The following is a 7750-nucleotide window of genomic DNA, read 5'->3' as shown; positions in this document are numbered from 1 at the left end:
ATGTCCACATCGGTGTTTTGGAGATGGCTGAACCGATTTTTACAAACTAAGATTCAAATGAAAGGTATACTATTCCCATAGGTTGCTATTGAATTTGATTTTCAACCGACATCTTGTCCCGGATTACGAGTTGAAGAGTATGGTTACAAAACAAAATTTGTTGATTTGTCCACATCGGTTTCTCGGAATTTTCTGAACCGATTTTGACAAACTTGATTTTAAATGGAAGGTCCATCAGCTGCTGTTGAATTTTGTGCGGATCCGAGTTCTGGTTCCTGAATTACAGGAGGATACGTACGATCACGCATTAAATCTCGATTCTAACGAATTCTGCGATGAATGTAAAAAGGTGAAATTTTTGCCTTTCTCAATAGAAAGGTATTGCAATTGCTCTGAAAACCGGCTTTCTAACGGAGGCCCGGAGGGCCGAGTGACATATACCATTCGATTCAGTTCGTCGAGTTCGGCAAATGTCTGTGTGTGTATGTATGTATGTGTGTGTATGTGCGTATGTGTGTGTGTATGTTACCAAAAATGTCACTCATTTTTCTCAGAGATGGCTGAACCGATTTTGACAAACTTAGTCTCAAATGAAAGGTGCAACGTTCCCGAAGGCTGCTATTGAATTTCTAATGGTTCCGACTTCCTGTTCCGGAATTACAGGGTGATGAGTACGAACACGCAGAAAATGTCGAGTTTAATAAATTCTGCAATGAATGCATAAAGGTGAAATTTTTCCGAAAATATGACCACAGCTGCTTCGATTTGTAGTATTAGGTCACTAACATCCATTCAAAGTCTATTTGGCCACATTGGCCACCATCATCGGTTCAGGAAGCCCCGGCGGAAGTATCTAAATTCAGAATAACCGATGTGACTGGTTTCTCGGAGATGGCTAGACCGATTCGACTAAACTTAGCCTAAAATGAAAAGTATTGCGTCCCCGTAAATGGCTATTTAATTTCATTTAATTATTCCGATCCGACTTCCGGTTCCGGAGTTATAGGTTGTGGCGTGCGATCACATAGCAAATTGTGATTCAAACCGATACTCCGATGAAAGCAAAAAAGGTAAAAATTTCGCTAAAATGTCTCTCAAACAACTTAAATTTGCTGTTCTAGGTCACCGACGGCCAACCAAACTTTCGTTGACTACATTGACCACCATAGACGGTTCCGGAAGTGCCCGGGAAAAGCGGCCATCTTTCAAAATTTACGAACTCACATCAGTTTCCCGGAAATGGTTGGGCCGATTTTCACAAACTTAGTCCCAAATGACAGCTATAATATCCCCACAGATGTTTATAAAATTTCGTACGGATCGCTTATATGGGGCCGGAAATATAGACTAAATCGTCCGGTCATATATGAAATTCCCATATAAACCGGAACTCAATTTTTTTTCAAAGGGGGGACCCCATGAAATTTCAGAAATCGAATTCGTATTTTTGATGCAAAACATCTTTAAAATGCATGAAACGTCGAGATTTTATGTTACCTCGAAAAATTTTTTTTTGTAAAAATCGACTTTTTGGGACTTTGCCGATTTCGCACCTTTTTTCAGTTCAATATTACCGTGGCTGTTTTCTCTTCTTCAAAATTTTTGATTTATTTTCCTGTATATAGTTGTCATGTGATGTACAATAATAAAATGTAATGTATGCATTTAAAAGCTTTTAATGAATATAAACAACGCACACATTCTCGTGATTCATGATTGAGAAAGGCACAATTGCACCGCTAGGTGGATTAAAATAGGTTTTTTTTAAATATTTTTGTTCAATCGTTGATGTCTGTTCTCTGTGATTACGTCTACCTGGAGAATACCTCGGGAATGCAGCATCAAACAACCTTGATCGTTCTGAGTTCGCTAAGCAACTACGAGATACAATGGGTAAACTAAAGCCAACTGAAATTCATCATCACGATAAACCAAAATTTTTCATCAATCAAAACCTGGCAAAGTGCACTCATGTTTTCGTCAGACACGATGCTGTAAAAGGATCGTTAGTGCAACCGTATAATGGACCATACCAAATCGTCGAGCAGTACAGTAAGTACTTTGACATCCTGATTAGCGGAAAGAAGCGAAGGATTTCCATCGACCGCATCAAACCTGCCTTCATATGTGAAGAGGATATAGCTGTACACCCTATACCGGATTCAAAAACACGAATTACCCCATCAGGACACAAGATGAGATTTCTTGTGTAAATGGAGGGGGTTATGTGGTGGCGCTACCTGAAACCAGTAGCGCGCACCCCTCGGTATGAGCAAATGTAAAAACATGTAAGGACACGTAGAAAATATAAATCGCCATTCGTTTCGCGCTTCGAGTACTGTTCGGTCGTTTTATTTCACCACGACGCTTCCCACACCTATTATGAAATTATTTCTTGATTCACGAACCGACGGTTAACAAACAATAAATATAAAGCGAATTACATTCGAAGGCATGAAATTAACTGTTATGAAAATGCAACCAGATACGCGTTTTTCGCTGATACTGTTTCCTCAAATTCAGACAGATGGTTAAAGAAGTTACGATTATGAAGAAAACTGTAACAAATTAGAGTAAGGTTTGTCAAAAAATAACTACGCTACAAATTTCTATTAGATGATTTGGTTTTAAAAAAAGTACGGAATCGTTTTGATTGTTTGCTATAAAATTTCAAATTACCTCGCACACTAGGTTTGTTCCAGTGCCTGATTGTTATTCTCAGTTTCTCCGTAGCCAGAAATCTTGCTCCTTTTTACCCCAGTTTGCTACCAGGTACTGGAAAAAACCTACTAATAATATCTTTAACCCATTATTGCCCAACTTATTTTTCACACGCAGCGCAAATTGAGTTTTCCGATTGGAAAAAATGATGTGGTCATTCCAGTGAAATTAATTTCCTACTAAGAGTAGCTGATATAATAAGGAACAACCAGTGAACATTTCAGATTGATCGATTAATTAATTTCTGAGATATCGTGGTCGCCGCGAATGAACTTTTCAACAAAATACAATTCCGAGATAATCGAGTTTCACTGTCGCTGCAGCGAATCAACGGTCTAGCGTATCAAACACTACGCACCGCCTACGAGTGGTCAATGGGTAGCGGTCTATGAATCGGTGTAACTCAAGTTTTGGTATTCCGATCTTAATGAAATTTTGAGAAAATTTTCCTCAGCGTATGTAGTTTGAGAATATTTAATTTACAAAAATTCGATTTTTTCATCATGACAAAAATGTATCACCCCTTAAGAGAAAATTGAATAAAAACAAAACATAAACACCCGGTTTAACCATTCTAACTTCTCTAAACGTATTCTGTAAGAGTATATGAACAATATTAACTCATTGATAATGCCTGTTCTGCGTTATTCCTTAAGTAATAGGAGTTATTCTTAGCACCTACTATATATAGTAGGTTGGGCAATAATGGGTTAATATGCGATCTGTTTATGTTTTTTCCCATTTTCGATAAACTAAATTTTGGTTCAGAAATCATTAATCATCCTCAATCACACCATCCGACATATTCCAATTTATAAAGATTCATACCGAAAATGGCCCAATCAGTTCCAATTCGCTTTACGTCAGTTTGTGTGCCTTCAAAATCCAATTCAAGGTACCTAATTAACCACTTCTAGTTTTTTATGTTTCCTGGTGTTCGAACGACTACCTTAATTTAGAAGCTGTTAAAATTTTGTCCAAGAAGAAAACTCCGAAAAATTTTGTACTTTAAATTTCCGGTCGTAAGCTTTTTTTCCTAATGATTGAGGTCGGAATTTTAGTTTTTCTTTTGTCCCGAGTAATACTTCCAGTCAATTATCCAATTTACGCGTATACTCTAATTTTCATTCACAATTATTCATCTTCCGCTCAAATTGGGGTGATGCCTGACTGACCGTACTAGATTAGATCTACGAAACGGCCAGACGTGCACCGCTAGACGTCAAGCTTGACGTCTGGATCTTGTGCTTTCCTTTAGAAGGAAATGTTATTTAGTTTGCTAATGAATCAACAACGAAAACTTCAATAAATAGAAACAATAGAAACAGGTTAGAAAAACAGAATCAGATAACGACTAAAACTATAAATAGGTTTGCTTTTTTTTTGAAAAAAAATGGCATCACAATGCTCGCTCGAGAATATTTAGGAGACAGCGTGAAAATCTCAACCTTAACAAAGATAAAATTGGGCACTTTTGAAGTGCCCAAGAAATACCAATAAGTAGTAGTACTAGTCTAAAACAATCACAAAAGATCAAGCATAAAACAGAACTCAGGGAATGTTTCCGTTAATGAGAATAGGAAGACCCGCTTTACTCTCGTCGGGCACGCTTAGAACGGGTGTTTGCCTCATTTTCCTGGGGACCTCCCTGCTGGACACCAGCCCCACCGCCTGTCTGGGAACGGGATTTTTTACCACCTACCTGCACCTGACTCTGGGCCGTGATCTGCAGCGAAATGGCGTTGGTGTTCAGCTTTTCCGCCAGCAGCAAATCTTTCAGACCTTTCATTTTCTGACTGTACAGAGTAATCAGAGGCCTTTTAGGACCACCATCCTCCGAATCTACCAGCTCAAGTGATTCTTTCTTCGGTTCCACCTTCACTTCAACTTTAGTAGCGACAGCCTCTTTCTTCTCGATGTATTTCTCTTTTTTGCAGTTTTTAGCAGTATTGCCGTTGGCTTCACCCGCAGCTACCTCACTGTCCTCCGAAGTGAACGGTTGGCCGCCACCCTGCAGCAGAAAATCCGGATTCAGAAGCTTTTCCCCACACTTACCAACCAGAGCCTCCAGTGATTTGGGCAAACCTGGTTTGCCATTCTCCATGTTCGCGTCCGATTTGTTAACGTTATTATTATTGTTGTTATTGTTGGCAAGTGACCCGCTGACTGGTTTACGGTTCTCCGTATTATCCCCATTGACTTGGTGATGAAAGATCCGAGGAGATTGTTCTCCACACTTGATAATCACCTGTGAGCGGATATCGTGGTCAAATTTGGCGATCGTCGCCACCAGAGGTTTGGCCCAGCCAATGTGCAAGATCGGCGTTAGACTGCCCTCCTCCCACATGCAAATTCCATCGTAGAACCGTAACAAATTGGCAAAACAGTGCGAATCGCGCAGAATACTTTTAGCCGAATGGCCGGAGCTCTCCAATTTCATCACCTGCGGGATCAGTTCATTAGCGATGTCCAAAAATTCCTTATAAATTTCTTCGTCATCCCGCGAGTAGTTGTATCTAAAGGAAACAAAAAAAAAATCCGATGAGTAATGACGAAAAAAAAAAACGTTCGCCGAAATGACAATAAACCAAAAAATTAAGCTTTCCGCAAAATCTATTTCTACTCACAGTCGAATCACATCGCTGCTGTCAGCCCACGAAGCAAACGCCTCCCGGTACATGTTCCTCCGGTAGTAGAACCCTCCCTGGTAAGTGTACGGGTAAACGTGATGATTTTTGTAGTACATCTGTGCCGATCGAACCGATTCGTTGTACAGCTCCTCACAGTTTCTTCTACCAGTGGTCGGAGAGACTTCCTCCAGCTCCCCCAAACAGCCGAGGGCCATCGGGTATTTCTTCAGATGTCCCATATCGTACAACTGCCAAAGTAACTGCTGTTGCAGATCGGCCACCTCCAAACAAGCACTGGTCGCCGTCAGCGATGGATTGATGGCGGAAACAATTGCAGCCACTTCCATGTATCGATTGCAAACCACCGGATTTCCGGCAACGTACAGCCAAGTTTGAGACTCTACGCCTGGTGACACCGATTGACCCCGCTTATCTTCCGCTCCCTTTCCATGCCAAGTAACCTCTATAGTCTCGTCTCCAGTCTTGCCAAAAACCACCCAAACGTGATCCTCGGAAATAGCCAAATGTACATCTCTGTAACCCAGCATCTGACATCCGGCCACCACAGCAAATGCCACTCCAAAACAGTCCAACTTATTCCCACACAAATAACTGTACAAACTCTGCAGATGAGCCCGATCCTTGTAAGAGCTTCGCAGGAGCGAATTCCATATTATGTCAGATACTTTCTTAATCACCTCCCTACTGGCAAACTTCGAATCCGTCGTATTTTTAACCAGCAGCTTCTCGATAGGCGCCAGCACCGATTTAAACTTCTTGTACAATCCTTCGATAACATCGTACTTAATGATCGGAAAATTGCTAATTCCGTCAACGTTCGGTTGCGGTTGATTTCCTGTACCTGCCGTTGCCGGTGCTGATTCCAATACCTTGGTCGTCAATGAGTGCTCAATAAGTCCGGTAACTATCGAGAGCAGTGTTAGATCTGGTTCCTCTTCTCGGTTGTTCAACTGTTGACGGAACAGCTTAATCACGTCCGGAATAGCCCGTAGTGGGAACAATTTGATCACATCATCGCAGAACTCCGTCATCGCTCCGGTTTACTTCCGGGAACGAAATAACTGTCGTATCGCTCCGAACTCGAGAGGGTTGGCCACTTCAGTACCCAAAAAATCCGAATTAATTGAACCAGGCGAACAAAATATGCCACTTTTCACTTACGTCGCCGCAAAATTTTCTTCATTTGACGTTTCTGATTCATCTTTTTCACCTTTGTTTTCTTTTTTCTCTAAATTTATTTTGCTATTTTTTCGCGTCTTTTGCGCATTTTCTCAATCGTTCAGTAATGCAGGGCTGCAGCAGCTCGATGGAATTAGGGGAAGCAAATCGAGCTGTTGAAAATTGTGTACACTGATAAAATAAAGTACCCATTAATGCGTAGAAAACTACGCATTTTTAATAAAAGTGGAATAACCCATTAAATGGGTAAAGGGTTTGTACCCATAAATGAGTACAGACCTTGTACGTCAACCTGGGTTTGTTTTACCTATTATTTTTCGCGGAACTGTTGCAACAAAATGCGTAAAAAATACCCATTCATGAAAATCGCACCACAATGCAAAAAAACCTATCAATAGAATTATTTCTATTATTCTATACTATAGTACCATCAAATACAAATACATATTTGTATTTGGTACCATGCTATCACTTGCATTGATTCATTACCCGTAATGTATATTTTCGTTGGCGACCAATAGGATTTTCGATTGATTGACACCGGGGTAGTGGAGTGCACTGATGAAACTGCACCATTTTTGCACTTTCTAGCGGAAGTGCAGAAAACTGGGTATGTTCCATTGACACTTCTGCTGGAAAGTGCAAAAACCAGTGCACTCCATTACACCGGTGCACGTCAATTGAAAATCCCAATACAGTCGTGATTCGCTGGTTGGGCCACAGCCTTGTCCAACTAACGAATTTGATTCGCTAGTTGGACCGACTGACAAATGTCAAAAACTCTCCAAAGGAGATGTTGGCAATGTGAATGCATCTGTTCACATCTCTAGATATTGTCAGATTGATTGTCAAAGTAAATTTGACACGAGATTTTGACGTTCAGATGCCTTTTAGTTGGACAATGGTCCAACTAGCGGAGGTCCAACTAAAAAGCGGTTAAAGTGTCCAACCAGCGAATCACGACTGTAGAAATTGTCAAAGCGTTTCCGTCACATCAATCGTATATATGGTTGAGAAGCAACGATAAATGCGTTGTCTAGGGGCAGCATTTTTAAAAATCAGCTAAGTTAAATGCATTTCTTTCTATCAAAATAGAAATTCGTAATGTATTTTGCGTTGCGTGAAATGTATTTTGCTTTGCGTGTAAGACGTCAAAACCCTACAAAAAATTAGCCCTACATTCAACAAAACATCGAACA

The 7750-nt window shown here is 40.5% G+C and overlaps 1 protein-coding gene across 1 annotated transcript; it reads right to left on the bottom strand.

Annotated features, from left to right (window-relative positions):
• Nucleotides 1-3253: 3253 nt before the first annotated feature.
• Nucleotides 3254-6530, bottom strand: LOC131678726 (menin). The gene is made up of 2 exons (XM_058959004.1): nt 5349-6530; nt 3254-5237 (listed from the first exon to the last, which is right to left on the bottom strand). Exons 1-2 carry the CDS (start codon nt 6401-6403, stop codon nt 4313-4315), a joined length of 1980 nt encoding a protein of 659 aa, XP_058814987.1. The 5' UTR covers nt 6404-6530; the 3' UTR covers nt 3254-4312.
• Between the last annotated feature and the right edge of the window lie 1220 nt (nt 6531-7750).

This window comes from Topomyia yanbarensis, chromosome 2 (assembly GCF_030247195.1).
Source record: "Topomyia yanbarensis strain Yona2022 chromosome 2, ASM3024719v1, whole genome shotgun sequence".
NCBI lineage: Eukaryota > Metazoa > Arthropoda > Insecta > Diptera > Culicidae > Topomyia > Topomyia yanbarensis.
This window is presented reverse-complemented; position numbering and strand designations above follow the sequence as displayed.

Bases quoted from the DNA above. Each gene is read 5' to 3' on its own strand.
- LOC131678726 (XM_058959004.1), bottom strand. From the start codon at position 6,403: ATGACGGAGTTCTGCGATGATGTGATCAAATTGTTCCCACTACGGGCT. The intron at 5,238-5,348 runs GTGAGTAGAAAT...TGTTTCCTTTAG, and splicing joins AGCAGCGATGTGATTCGACT to ATACAACTACTCGCGGGATG.